This window comes from Poecilia formosa, unplaced genomic scaffold (assembly GCF_000485575.1).
Source record: "Poecilia formosa unplaced genomic scaffold, Poecilia_formosa-5.1.2 Scaffold12, whole genome shotgun sequence".
In the NCBI taxonomy this organism is placed as follows: Eukaryota; Metazoa; Chordata; class Actinopteri; order Cyprinodontiformes; family Poeciliidae; genus Poecilia; species Poecilia formosa.
Window position 1 is genome coordinate 1,883,573 of NW_006799951.1, and position 15,468 is coordinate 1,899,040.

The window sequence follows — 15,468 nt, forward strand, 5'->3', positions numbered from 1 at the left end:
GTACCAACTCTCTCCATTCAGTTGGAGGTAGCTAAAAGCTGTTATTTGAGTTTTGTGCTGGAGGGATGGGGAGGGACAATCTGTCAGTTTAATTAGTGTTTATGTGTCTTCTCAGTCATGGGAATGGCATGAATCTCATAAAGATGCTCTTTGTCAGTCCTTCACCCATCTGTGAAGCTCGGTTGTGACAGAAAAAAAAAAGAGTTCTGGAAAATCGATATTAGAAAGGGTTAAAGAAAAGAAAGAAAATAAGATGCAGTGCTGTGGAAAAAAGTATTTCCCCCCCTCACATATTTCAAAATGCATCATAAAGAGGAAAAAGAATAAGTCGCACCTAATTTTAAGTTGCAGGACCAGCCAAACTATGAAGAAAGTGGGATTTATAGTGTGTTAAATACAATAATTTAGTAAAACAAAAAAATCATGTAGGAGAAGTTATACTCAATAGAGTTTGAGTCATGGAACAATAATCCTTGATGGATTGTTTTTTAAATGTAAAAATCAAGTTTTTTTTGTTGTTTTTTTTTAAGGAGCCTAGTCAATTGCTGACATTTTTGATGCTGTAACATGGTGCTTAGCAGACTTTTCCACTGTGGTTGAATTGAAACAATACATCAAAGAAGAGTGAGCCAAAATACCTCCACAGTGATGTAAAAGACTCATTGCCAGTTGTCATAAATGCTTGACGGCACCTGTTGCCCTCAAGCAAGAAGCTACTAGGGGGCAATTATGTTTTCACAAAGTGTCCGGTTGGTTGGGATACATACATATATAAAAATCAAATCATCATCTTAAAGCTGCTTTTCAAATGTTCTCTGATTATATTTGTCAAAATTTGTTTAATGATTTGAAACATTTAGGGCTGACAAAAACAAAAAAACAAAAAAATAAATAAATAAACGCAGAAACTGATGAAATCTGTAGGGGAGCAAATCTCACAGTGCCAAACCTTTGAAATTATTTTGGACAATAGATTTGCTCCCCTATTGAAAGACGCATAATGTTGCCATGATAAGTGGGACAGTAGTTTAAGCAACAGCTCAAAGGAAAGACTGGATTTCAAACAGCTGAGCAAACAGCTGGCATTGGTATGTCAAACAAATCTGCACAAAATTTTACATTTCTCAAATTTCATCTGCTCGAACTGTTCAAAACTGAAATGTAAGAAGACGGTTTGGCAAATGAGGGGGGTTTATGTGCCAAACTATTTCTGTCCTCCAAGTAGTTGCCAGGCAACAAGTGGATAGTATTGGGAGAAACGGACTGGCATATAATCCCCATATAAAAAGACAGAGTTTGTGATTTTTTGTTTTGTTTTTTTAACTCAATGGGTTTTATATAATGGCTTCAAAACCTTTTTACATATTCAGAAGGGGTCTGATTTACAGAAGAATTAAGGAACATTTGTGACAATAAAATCTGAGCAAACCAGAGATTGTGCAGCCATCATATTCACAAAGTTCTCAAAAAGGACATATTCACCTGGACCTCCAGATCCCCCAGGGCGAGAGACTACTGTGAACTCCTCTTGATTTATTGAAAGTAGACACCCCTTATTAACAAGAAAGCATTGATATACTTTTTTTTAGTCTTATAATCATAAAACTGCAGTGTTTAGGGTGTTCATAGAGTGCGTATAATAGATGTAAAATTAGGTGCTTAGTTTGTAGATGAGGCATAATTTAGCATAATTCGAACCATTAGATGGCAGTAAAGTACTTATATGAGCCTTGCTGTTAGGTTTGTATGCACCAACAGGTATTAGTGGTTCACGTAGCAAAATGTAGGACTCTGGACGATCGATAGAGATTGTGCAAAGAGGAGAGGTCAAAGATGCCTCCCCAAATATGGAGAGTGTTTTTCTTCCATCTTTGTATCTATTATGTCTACTGCAAGAGAAGATCGGTTTTGGACTATAATTCAAAACTCTTGTTTGACACAGAAACATTTAAAATGTCCCACCTCTACTTTAATTTTATGCCTGTGGTTGAGCCTGATGCTGTTTGCACTGACAGAGGTGGGAAATGATAAGCGAAATTATGGAACTAAAAGGGGATGCAGCACACTTGTAGTGAACCAGGCTTCGGTTTTTATGATTTTTCAAACATCTAAACAGTATTTGTCACATTAATAAAGGTATCTATCACTAAGCTGCCTTGTCTTTATTTGATAATAAAAAAAGAAAAATGTCTTCAAAGAAAAAAAAATCATCTGGTTTAGTATGTGACCCAGGTACAAGAGATCATTTTGGTTTCTCCTGTTTCGTAAACATAACAAAGGCCAACTATGGACCATTTCAGCTGTACCCCCCCCAACAGGTGGTGAACTTCATTGGCTCTCTTAATTAATCTGCATTTCTGCATCAGCAATGTGTGCACCATATGCCCAGACACAACAGGATGAGAAAAAACATCCTAATTACATGCTGGGACGAAGATGTCTTGGTTGTAGCACTTCCTTTCTAACCATCGCTCCATCCATCCATCCATCCATCCATCCATCCATCCATCCATCCATCCATCCATCCATCCATCCATCCATCCATCCACATCTAACTGCTTATCATGGTTTGTACTGTTGTCTTGTTTTTATGTCTTCTCCGTAGCTAATAACGGGCCTCCTCTGGTCTGGCCCATGTCATTTGTGTGCTGTGTGTTTGTGTAACGTTTACGCCTGCTCTTCATGTCCCCATGTCTGTTTGTTTGTTTGTTTGGTAACCACGTTCATATGTCAGTTACTAAGCGACATAAGGCTCATCTGAAGAGGCTGGACCGGAGATGGACGCTGGGGGGTGTCATCAGTCGGCAGCAGAGCCGAGGTGAACTGAGATAAATTACCCGTTGTCTCCCTCCCTCTCCTCCTTCCTTCCTTTGGATTATTGTTCTCTTTCACACCATTCCATTCATTGTCTCTCCTCACATGACTCAGTTTGCTCCTCTCTCCACATGCGCATATTTGTTCTGTTCTGCATCTTGTTTTGTGTCTCGACTTAACCAATTCATCATGTAGCGCCATGCACAAAATCTAACCACTAACCCGTGCTCATGTAAAAAGAACCCGTTATTTTAAATTAACACCTTAACATGGACTAAGTATTAATGCTAGGCTCAAATTATTCTTGTATATTGTAGTCGTAGGATGTGAGTCAAAACTAGCAATCTGAGTTTTGCAGAAAATCATTACCCACTCATCTGAAAGCAGTTACATAATAGACCTTGGAATGCCTTAGGCTGCATTTTAGAGCTGTGTTTTACTTTTTATGAGGAAATTAAACATGTATGTAGATTTGCAATGGGTATGGACCTTAGCAAGAATAAGCAATTATCTTGCAGTGGTTCAGATATTTACCAGTACTGACTGATAAACAATAACTCTCATTAATACATGTCCTTCGCAGTCTTTTGATTAAGAACAAAGAAGAAAGGAAAGAGAAGGCCTATGTTTAGCTCTTGGTAGTGTGAGCTCCTCTTGGGATTATAGAAAGAGATGTTGACTATGTTGATGTGTTGACTAAAAAAGAAATACTTTTTTGCAGACTCTGCAAGAATAATTTACAATGCCGTTGCAGGCAGTGCATGTTGCGGCTAAGATGATGTCTGATTCAGAATTTCCCTCTACGCTTTTTCTGAGGGAAACACTGAAGCAGTGTCTCCCCACCTGTCCACATGGTGTAACACAATGTGGTTAAAGTCCTAAATGAAAAAGGAATAAAGCATATGAAATTATGAAGTGGCTATTAAATTGGTTTATATAAATAGATTTGCTAATGTTGCACAGAAAAGTACTTTTTATCTGCTGGTCCCTCTTTTAAACTTTCCCCATCTGTTTAGACAGGAACTGCTATAATAACAGGAAATAACGATATTACTCGGCCCCTTGGCCTCATGGGAATGTAGAAATGAGCGTGATGCCTTTGCTTGCTATTATGTTCAGATTGAGGAGATGATTCCTGTCACAAGGCCATAGATACTGGGATTTTGCCCCCTATGCTTTGCGTTTTCCAGTTCGGTACTCTCAGTGTAACACTAAATATAGTATTAGTGTGATAACTGTCATGATTAACATAATTTCATAGCGTTTGCTATGTTGAGTTATGATTGATGTAGTGCCTTCCTTAAGTATTCATATCCTTAGAACTTTTTAAAACATTTTTACACATCTCAACCAACAAAGTAGGTCATAACTGTAAATCCAGTGATGCTATAGTTTTTAAAGCTTCTCATAGATACTTAAAAAGAATTGTGGCATGCATTTCTATTCAGCCACACAGTCTAAAATGATTGAGGTCTGGACTTTGACTAGGCCAGTCTAAAACATAAATGTGCATTGATCAAAACCATTCCATTGCAGCCCTGTTTGGGGTCACCATGCTGGAGGACGAACCTCCCCCTAAGTTTCAAGAGTTTTGCAGCCTCTAACATGCTTTCTTCCAGGATTCCACTATATTTGCATGACTAAAAGTAGCACCACACTTTTCAGATTTGTGGGTACAACAACATTGCAAAGTGTATGAATGTTTGAGGCATTGTAACAGATAGCAGATTGTCAGTGTAGTAAATAACTGGGCAAAAAGGTAAATTGAAATTAGTCTGTTTGCCTCCCCAAAGATGGAGAGCGTTTCATCTCCATCTTATATATATATTAACATATGTTAACATTTAACATATTAAATGTTTCTTCAGGGGATTCAGACGCTAAATCTTCCTATCATGTAGTGTTGGTTATTTCAAGGATTAGCTAATCAGAGAACCTTTTCATTCCAAATGTCTCTTCTACACGTACAGCATATATCCCCCAACATCTGGTGGGAGAACAAGAGAAGGAAACTTTTATTTGTTTTTGCACCTTTTATTTATTTTGTCAAAAAACCCAGATCTAAGCCAATTTTCCTTTTCATTCCTTCCATCGGACCACTTTTGGTTGGGTTCAGGATTAATTAGAGAACAACAGACCTTTTGAATGAAAAAAATATGTTATTCTACCACCACCACCACCACCACTGTGCCTCATTGCTTTTTATGGATGTTGAACATCAGACTAGTGCTCAGTGTACAGTGGTTACAGTCCTCATGCAGCGTGTTGTACCTATTAGTTGTTTTATATTGTTATTTAGATTCTTGCAAAGCAATTACCTTTAATACCTCAACGCACGCCATCTGCGTAAGGCCAGAAAATTCTTTTTAGCTGCTGCAATGGCAAAAACATTTTCTTAAAGGCATGAATTTATAGTGTCTTTAAAAACTTTAGAATGCAGTTTTTCTTACTGCATTCTAAAGTTATTTTGGCTTCATTAAAAAATTATAAACACTGATAATTGCCATAGAGCATTTTAACACATGAACTAAGCACATCAGTGCAACTGGCAGCTGAAACATCGCGCAAAAATTAGATCCAGTAGAAGAAAAACGGATCTCTGTGTCATTCAGTTCCAGCGTTTCATGAAAACTTTCCTTTTTTGCTTTTTCTTTCGTGGCAATTTACATTTTGTTTTCAGATTTATGACATCTGTCAGATCTTAGCTGTTTTTCTGTCATTTCCCTTTTCTAACAGAAGAGAAGTACATCACAGTGCAGCCTTACTCCAGCGAGGGCAAAGATGAAATTGCTTTTGAGAAAGGAGTCATCGTTGAGGTCATTCAGAAGAACCTTGAAGGCTGGTGGTTTATCAGGTACGCCTCTGCTCGCTTGCTGTGGACATTTTTGTCGGCCTTCATATAAAAAAAAAGCCAATTTTACGGTTGTCTCTTCTCTCGCAGATACCAAGATAAAGAGGGCTGGGCTCCAGCTTCTTACCTCAAGAAAGTGAAGGATGATTTGTCTCCCCGCAAGAAGACGGTCACAGGCCCGGTTGAGATCATTGGAAATATCATGGAGATCAGCAACCTGCTAAACAAAAAGGCTTTAAGCGAGAAGAATGTGCAGACTGATGGAGTCCCTGAGAGTCCCCAGGTTTCCAGGAAGGAGATCAGCTTGCCGATTCCCTGCACCGAATCCAGCCCAGTTAACGCTCCACAGGAGGGAAAAAGCAAAGTAGAACCTGCCTCACCGGCCGTAGCCCGGATAACCCCACATCGAGTGGAAATAGGTCAGTTGTGGTAATTGCATATTATGTTTTACGTATATTGAATAACTAATAGATTTGTCTCCATTTGGCTCATCGTTTATTTCTCTCTTGTGATAAATGATGTCTTTTAAATCTCTGAAAATTCTACAAATCACTTTACACATTGTAAAGTGATTTACACATTGTAAATCACTTTACAATGTGTAAAGTGATTTACAATGGATATGCGTAGATATACGCATATCCATAGATATGCGTATATCTATGGATATACGCATAGATATCCAATGCGTATATCTATGCATTGGATGCTTTTTCTTTGTTTAAGCCACACCAAGACATATAACAAGGCTGATGTACACAAAAATCTACACAAGTGCATTATCCTCCTCCCTGATAAATGATGATGAAAATAGTAACCAAATGCCTATTTTGTCTTTAAATTCTGCTTTCACAGGTTCCCCTGTCCTCAGGCAAAAACCTCCCCCTCGAAGAGATGCAACCCTGGTAAGAATAATCCATCTACTCTCTTTGTTTTCTAGTTGTTTTTTTAACTACTGAAACACATCTCACTAGTTGGTCATCTAAATGTTTTTGCACAGTTTGTTTAGGCAAAGATTATAAACAACACCAGAAAATAGCCAAGACTTCAAAAACAAAAATCTCAGCAACTTTATTCTCTTAGTTATTCACCAAAGTGAATGTCATTTAACATTTTGTGTAAGTTGTGACAAAATATAGAATTACAGTTTTTTTTCTTTGTTTTTACTTTCAGTTTATTTTTATTAAGCAAATAAAGCTATCCAGACCATGTTGGCTATATGTGAAAGAATAATTGCAACCTGAATCTTATAATATCTGGGTGGACAATGCTAGGTGGCAACAGCTGACATCGGCATTTTTAAACTGCAGTCAGTCTTTTACATCCTTGTAGAGGATAATTTATCTGCTTCTCTTTTTTACAGAACTGTTTTCACATTGGAAAAATCTTTGAGCATAAGTGGTCTGTCAAATATCCTAAACGGATTTAAGTCTGGCAAATGTCACATATGGCTATGTATAGTGTCTGAAATCTTTTAACCTACTTCATGCTGTTAGATGGGTACCACAACTCATTTACAATGGAAATTGGGGTTGACAGAGTATGAAGGGATCACTTTTGTGTTGCTTTAAGAGCTTTATTATTTTATAAATGACATCATAATTTGAAAAAAACATATATATATATATATTTTTAATTTAGTAATGTATTTGTTACAATAAGCAAAAACCTAAATATATATATATATATTTTATGGATCAAATACTTTTACATAGCACTATATGCACCTAGGAATGTAGAAAATACCATTTAAATTTTAGGTTAACAGTCCTCCAATAAAGTAGTTGTAGTAATTAACCCCAAAATGGTAGAATAATTTTAAAATAACAACAGAATGAATAAAATGCAAATCTGCTGTTTCAAGTTTTTTAGTTTTAAGTAAAATTACTCTTTAAATGGAGTGAGATGAAATAGTGTGCATGTAGTATGCTTCTTCACTCATTTTCAATAGGTTTAAAAGGCTCTTTTTATCATTTAGGGTTTTCAGCTGCCCTCCCCTCCAGAGCCCCCTGCAGTTGAAGCTGAGTATTACACCATTGCCGATTTCCAGTCTTGCATATCCGATGGCATCAGTTTTAATGGAGGTCAGAAAGCCGAGGTAAACACCCTTTCAAGTTAAAACATTGAAACAATATAATAATAAATTTAAATACAGTAAATGCACACAATCCTGTGCTTCATCAGTTTAGCATTTCTTCTCATTCAGAATCATGCTATTAAAAACGTAAACTATTTTATTTGTGTACTTTAGGTGATTGAAAAGAATTCTGGTGGATGGTGGTATGTCCAAATTGGTGAGAAGGAGGGCTGGGCTCCATGTTCCTACATTGACAAACGTAAAAAGCCCAACTTGAATCGGAGAACAAGCACTCTGTGCCGCCCGAAGGTGCCACCTCCTGCCCCGCCTGTCAAAAAACAGGATTCAGTGGAGACAGCACCTCCGAGCAGTCCGGGATCAGATGCCCCGGAGTCTCCTGTATCTCCTAGTGGGCCAGTTTATGAAGAGCCAGAATATGATGTGCCTGCCATTGGAGATCTGGACCTGGAATCTGAGTTTGAGTTTCTGAGAGGGGAAAGTTCTCTGGTGGACTTTAAGAATGAAGAAACGTCCTCTGAAAAGGGGTCTCATTTGTCTTCCAAGCCATCTCCTGCTTCATCACTCCACAGTGCCTCCTTTAAATTGGGTGAGTCATTTGAGGATGGCCAAGAAGCAGAAGGAGAAGCTGGGGGAGAGGAAGAATGTATCTATGAGAATGATGGCTTCCTGCCCTTCAGGGAGACCCCAGAGAGACAGGGCAGCAGAGACTCAAACTTATCCAAGACAAGCGTTTTGTCAGATAATGGCAAGACTGCAAACCAGGCATCAGGTGGATGGAGACCTGCTGGTAACAGGCTCAAGATTGACTTGAATGGGACTCCACCTTCAGCCAGATCTGAGGAAGCATCCAGTCCCAAATCTGCTTCGTCTGAGTCAACCCCAGATCTCTCCAGACCAAAGAAAGACAATGAAGAAAGCAAGATGACCTCCTTCACCAAGTCTTCCTCTAAATTGAGACCTGTGGTGAGACCTAAGCCACAGCTAGCCAAAGCATCTAGCGCAGAGAAGATGGACATCAGCACCTTAAGAAGACAGCTGCGGCCAACAGGTCAGCTGAAGAATGGCACCAAAAGTAAAGGTGAAGATTCTGAGACAGCTTCAGTCATTTCCTCAGAAGATTCCTTTTCATCTCAGAGTACGTCTGATCTCTCATCCATCTACTCCAAAGGAAGCCGAGGTGAGTCTGACATGGACGGTTTCAACCTGTATCGCACAACTGATCCCTATGAGAAAGTTCAAGACTCTGAGCTCAGCTTCCCTGCTGGGGTGGTAGTGGAGGTCCTTGAGAAGCAGGAAAGTGGCTGGTGGTATATTCGCTGGGGAGATGCAGAAGGTTGGGCTCCTACATACTTTTTGGAGCCTGCCAGACAACAAGATGACATGGGAGAGTATGAATCCTATGGTACACCAACCAAACCTGGATGCCTCAGCAAGTCCAACAGTCTCGAAAAGAACGAACAAAGGGTGCGAGTGTTGAACAACATCAACCTGAATTTAAAGAAGGTCATGCCGCCCATTCCTTCCAAACCTCCAGGTGGTCTCTCCAAACCTGCAAGCTTGTTCAGTTCACTTAAGCAAAACAGCACCAAACAACAGCAGGTTGTCAGACCTCAGTCAGTCTTCATCTCAGCTCCGATCCGAGACGGTGCCAGTCCTGCTGTGTCCCTCAGAAGAAATGAGTCCCTCAACTCAACAGACAACCCACGTGTCAGCCCCACAGTGCGACGCAATGCTTCTTTTGGTGCTGTGCCTCGCAGTCTGCCATCAAACAACAGGAACAGATCTGGTACCGGCAGCTCGGAGTCTTTGGGCCTGAGCTCTCCGAAGAATGCCCTTCCAGTGTCCCCAGTGAAACCTAAGCCCCACATCATCCACAATAACCTCAGGGAGGTATATGTCTCCATTGCAGATTACCATGGTGACGAGGAGACTATGGGATTTCCTGAGGGGACAAGTCTGGAGGTTCTTGAAAGAAACCCTAATGGCTGGTGGTACTGCAAGATTCTGGACAATGGCAGGCCAAGGAAAGGATGGGTTCCCTCTAATTACCTTGAGAAGAAGCACTAGATCTCTCTCTTGAGCTGACAGTGCCATAGACATACGTATTCAGTCTTATAAATGCGTTGGTTTACTCTAAAAGGCTAATCCGGTACCTGCATTAATACAAGCAGCAAAGTGAAATAGTAACCAAGCCAAGACAGATTACAACTGGTGAAATGAGTCTACATGTTAAAGTACCTAAGACCTTGCACTAAAAGCTTGGGATTTAGTGACGAAACCAAATAGCAGCAAGAATTACTGAATGTTTGCCAGAAGTTTAAACACGTTACAAAAATATTCACAACCCTTAACGACTTCACGCTACGTAATTTTACGATCACAAACGTGTCTGTGTTTTCTTAATAGTTTATGTCATAGACCAACACAAAGGTATATACACAAAGGTATAGGTTTAAAGAAAGTGATTCAATTTTCACAATTTTTTTAACTCAGTCCCCTTAACTCTAATATCCCTAAATAAATGTAAGTGCTAGTAGTAAGTTGTACATAAAATCTTAATAAGATACAGTGAAGTTTGTGATTGTAATAAGACAAACTGTGAAAACGTTTGAGTGTTATGAATACTTTTGCATGGTGCTGTGCATTTAACTTGAAGACTATCTTCAGTTTTCTAATTCTTGAACCATTTTCTGTAACTTTTAAATGCATAACTTATCACATTTTAAGGAATTAAAGCTTACTGCATGTTTAAAATGATTCATTATATCAACAACACCTTTCACTCATTTTCTTTGCTAAAGAAAAGCTTTGTTGTCTAAGCTGCTTTGTGTTAGTCACATCATGGTGCTGCATGTTATATACTGTACGTCTCCTTTATGTAAAGCATTTTATCCATTTTTTGTAGTATTGTTCCAAAGAAACAAATTGTGAGCATCTCAGATTTTCAGTATTTTGATTTTGTTAGTCATTTCTGAATGAACTTGCAATATCTTTTTTTTTTATCTATCCTTTTTTCTGCAAAAATTAAATCTTGCATCAGTTAAAAAAATAATTTATTCATTCCTTACACTTGTATTAAAAAAGATCACAGCTTTAATCAGACAGTAACATTTGAATTTCTGCTGGGCAGTAAATTTGACACAACTCCTTTTTTGTTTGGGATGCTCCTTTGTGTTTTATGCCAAATGTGTGACCAGTTACAATAACTGAAGTGCCAAAAAATGACTCTAATAAATGCACTTTTTGACATTATGTGTATTTTTTATTGCACAAAGTTTAATACGTTTTCCTAATTCCACAAATTAGGGACACTTCTTTGAATTATGAGGGGTGAATACAAAAATAATAAAAATAAAATAAATAAATAATAATAATAATAATAATACATTTGAATATACAAAATTATTAGTCTTTCTTTAAATACAAAACGCAAAAACCTGCATCTGTCAAATTGCAATCAAAGGCAGTCACCTTAATTAGCATTAAAATAGTGATTAAAAGAAGTAATTATCTAGAATAATTACCAATTAATCTCTTGCATAATGAGCAATATAATGATAAGTTATTACAAGACATAATCACTGAGGATCAAGCAACAGAGTTGTTTCCAACCATGAAAAAGGGAAAATGTTGTTTAATGCATCTTGTCAAAATGTGATTACTGTTCAAACAAACAAACAAACAAACTACAAACAAAACCAACAGTAGTTTGATTGGTAGTGTTATTAAAATAGATCATGTTTGATTACTTTGCATTAATATCCTTAATCCTAAACCATAGCCATTAGTTAGTTTTAGATTTTGGAAAAGCAGCATGTTTGGCTCACCAAGCTTTTAAATTAATCTACAGATGGGAAATCAAATGGTTTAAGTTACCAGAGATGCAGTTTCAATTTTGCACACCATTATTCTGCAACCGTCAGCTGTAAACAGGTTAATGGGAAACTGAAACACTTAGTTTTACAGAGACAGGTGCCACACGTTAACTATTAAATGAAGTCCCTCCAACATAATCAGATTAACTTGCAATATAAGATACGTGAATCAGTATATTAGATTATTTGTGTCTTGCTAATCTTGATCGTATCCACATAAATTTGATCATTCTCAAGGTAAGAAACAACAGAAATGACATAAATGCAGTGCTGCAGAAAATGTTATATCCACTCATAATTTGCATGTGATTTATTTAGTGTCAAATTAATATGGGCCCTTCATGGCACATTGTCACACACTGAAATGAACAAAACCAATGTATTTTAAAGTCAGACATGAGTTCACATATCTTAATTTATTGCCATTTATACATTGTCAGATTTCTACATGCAAGATTAAACATTTTTAGACTTTGAGACTTAGACCTCTTTAAATATATATGTAAATAAATACAGTATATACAATATGTGGACAACTGGATGTTATACATGGATGGCTTTTTGGAGGCATCAACAATGTCCTGGCTTAATTCCAGCTGAAAATCATTACTTTTATCAGAAATGTTGGGTTTTTCTTTTTAAGTAAGTGGGCTAATGGTATGGACCTGGTTTAAACTATTCCTACTCAGAAATTCATGAATGGTTGTATGTCTCTGTGGCAACCTGTGTAATTTAGTGGCATGTTTAGAATCTTTGTCCAATTTGGAAGACCCATTTGTGGCATTTCTCCTTCCTTCCTCCTTGTTCCTCTGAATCTGACAATGGTCATTATGGTCAAACATTTTAATTTTTATTTCAGCAGACCACAGAACAAGTCTCCAAAAATCAAAGTATTTTTACCTGAGTGCACAATCAACATTTTTTCTTTTTTTGTTGCTTTCGGACGACTGGCTTCTTCCTTGCAGAATGGGCTTTTATGACTCCTTTCACTCTGAATTACTAGCTTACTAGCTTCTGAGAATTATAGGACAAGGTGGTGTTGTGCCCTTCTCCTGGGGTCTGAGGAACACAGAATGCCCTGGAAACTCACACTTCCATGGTGTTGCCGCTTGGTAATTGTTAAAGGGGTGATATTATGTATTTCTCCAAGCAAAGGGTGCCTTTTTATTACATATCAGTGGACACATGCTGAGAAATAATCATAAGTTCAGTTTGAGTATAGCAATGCTAATAAAATAATGTAAATCAAACCAGATTTTTTTTCATCTAAGAAATACAATGTTTTCATCAGCTGTAAGTTGAAAACAATAATAATTAACAGAAATGAAAGCCTGAAAACATCAGTCTGTGTGTAAGAGCGTAATGTTTTTACCTGTGTGAATGGAGTTGCCCAAATATATCACCTTTTCAGTAACTTTCTAAATTACTGAACAGGGCACTATGTGTGTAGAATTACATAATGCAGAACATACTATTAACCACTGGAGGGCAACATTGCACAATATCTTAGTAGGGATTAAACACTATCACAGTAACCTACTTGGGGACTTCATCAGCTTAACAATTACATAGTGTGGAAGTGACAATGACCAGTTGACACTTTCTAACATAGTTGTGATTGATCTTACAGTTTGTCCAAGACACAAATAGGACAGACGAAGAGATGTCACATCCAACTGAACACCAAACACCAGCTGACCGGTGCAACAAGAAGAGAAGCAACCTAAAAACTCAGGCTCTCTGATGTCTGGTTAAGATTCAGAATCAATACTGCCTGCCGCTACTTTTGAAATCCAAACTTAATACCTTAATAGATGGTGTTTGTGTTTGGCCAAGCAGCTGTCTGGCAGAGATAGTACAACTCAGCTTGAGCATGTCTGGCAAACCCTTTGAGCCTTTAGAAGGCTGGCGGCCAGGTTCACTGAGAGGTCTTAGTGGAAATTCTATGTGTACACAGACACTGGCGAAATACGATGCATTCATGTCACTTTCACAGTCACAGACTCTACCTGCACGTTTCCCTCTGAGAATACTCAAACACGAGTGGCAGCCACCCCTGCCCTGTTTCATGTCTGGACATCATAGGCTGTGGATTGGGCCATTAGACAGTGCTGCAGCAGGACCGCACAGACAGGCCTGTAAATAACAGATGATGTTAGCTGTGGCCAGGTCTACATACCACAAATGTAAACACTTTCCTCATGAGTTATGGTCGTTTACTAAAAGCTCTTGCCTGTGTTATTTGTATAGTATATGGTGCAATGTTAGTCAAGTACACTTGTTAGAAGGATTGTACAGTGCAGAGTACCTTTTTGGTTTCTATCTCCTTTCCAACTTCAAATTTCTGCTAAGTGTTACCATCAAATATTTGTAACGCACATTTAGAGAAAAAACAGTGACATTTATCCAATCCTATACCCTATTCGTGCCAAATGCTGTGCAGAAGAGCTGAACATACGTTTCCCCTTTCATAGCAATTTAAGGCAAATGGCTAGACCTAAGTAAAGAATGACCTAACTACACACTTCCAAGAGCTATAAACTTATGTGCTTCTTTTATGTATGAGTGTTAACGTCAAGAGAAAAAACAGCAGAAAGGTCAGTGTTACAGACTTTATTTAGCAAACAAAACATAATTCATATTCAGATGCAATTAGATTATTTTAACATCTTTTAGAAAGAAAAAAAAAGCTAACCAAATCCTTTTTTTTCCTGATATACACTTTGTAACATTTTCTGGCATTTTTTTTTTTTTTTTACTTGGACTGAAACTATTTACTCACATGTGGTTGATAATTCTAATTTGTAATTTATCAGTTAAAAAACATACAAAGGTCTATCCCTTAAAGTGGCAAAGATATGGCTCATTATCCATGGGAAAGATGCATCTGGCTTGGGTTTTTGCAAACAAAAAATGTTTAAAGTTATTATTTTATTGCATTGCACTTGTTTAAAATTTATATTTATACACAGCAACTCACTGGAGTCTATATGTCGAATTTATATATTTCTACTTCCTGGAAAAGCTAAGCAATTTTTGTCTTGGTCTGACGGTTGGAAGTTTAACATTTATCTGTTACTAGATTTGTGAAGTCGTACATGATTAGTAATACATGTTTTCTGGTACAAAGATAGAATAGCTGAATTTCCGTGCTGGCTCTTTGGCTTTGCATTTAAAGGGCACAATTCAAAAATAGGATAGATTACCTAGATACTGAATAAAAGTGTGCAATGCTTTTTAAATTATATGTGGTATATTCTCAAATTTATCAAATATGCTTGAAAATTGCACATTTGGCTTGTTTAAACCAAATGTGCTGAATAGGGTGAGGTTGCAGAGTGTTTTTTTTTTCCTGAAATATTTGGAACTGGAAAAATATCAGTAAACTCTTTCTATAACTATTCATGTTTTAGACCTGTTGTAGCATATTTCTATATTCCTACACCAAAGCTATTAAGATTATAGATACAAATCCTAATTTAACCACACGTATAAAAACGCACAACGATTCCTTATAATAGCATAAAAAGAGCTTTTGAATGTACAAGCAAGGTTTCAATCCTCACAAGTCTCTGTTTCTAGTACAAATACTCCATATTTTTATTTCTTAGTCAGGAAGGGGAAAAATAACCAGGTATGAAAAAGCTAATAAACATTCCAGCACAGAACAACATAATGTGTAATCGTCACAGGGTTCCTATTTAGACTAGGAAATCCATGCAAGGATGTCATTCATCTGTCAGTCCATCCATCCATCCATCCATCCATCCATCCATCCATCCATCCATCCATCCATCCATCCATCCATCCATCCATCCATCCATCCATCC

The 15,468-nt window shown here is 37.6% G+C and overlaps 1 protein-coding gene across 4 annotated transcripts in view; it reads left to right on the plus strand.

Annotated features, from left to right (window-relative positions):
• LOC103133541 (SH3 and PX domain-containing protein 2A) overlaps positions 1-11,012 on the plus strand; it is a 60,548-nt gene extending 49,536 nt beyond the window's left edge. For 3 of the 4 annotated variants that reach the window (XM_007545315.2, XM_016667955.1, XM_016667956.1), the window contains 6 exons: positions 2,735-2,818; positions 5,551-5,668; positions 5,756-6,084; positions 6,521-6,570; positions 7,644-7,763; positions 7,917-11,012. In XM_007545315.2, coding sequence (XP_007545377.1) covers positions 2,735-2,818; positions 5,551-5,668; positions 5,756-6,084; positions 6,521-6,570; positions 7,644-7,763; positions 7,917-9,830 — 2,615 coding nt within the window. In that variant the 3' untranslated portion in view covers positions 9,831-11,012. The remainder of the gene's footprint in view (positions 1-2,734; positions 2,819-5,550; positions 5,669-5,755; positions 6,085-6,520; positions 6,571-7,643; positions 7,764-7,916) is intronic. The other variant, XM_007545316.2, reaches the window with a different exon arrangement.
• Positions 11,013-15,468: the final 4,456 nt, after the last annotated feature.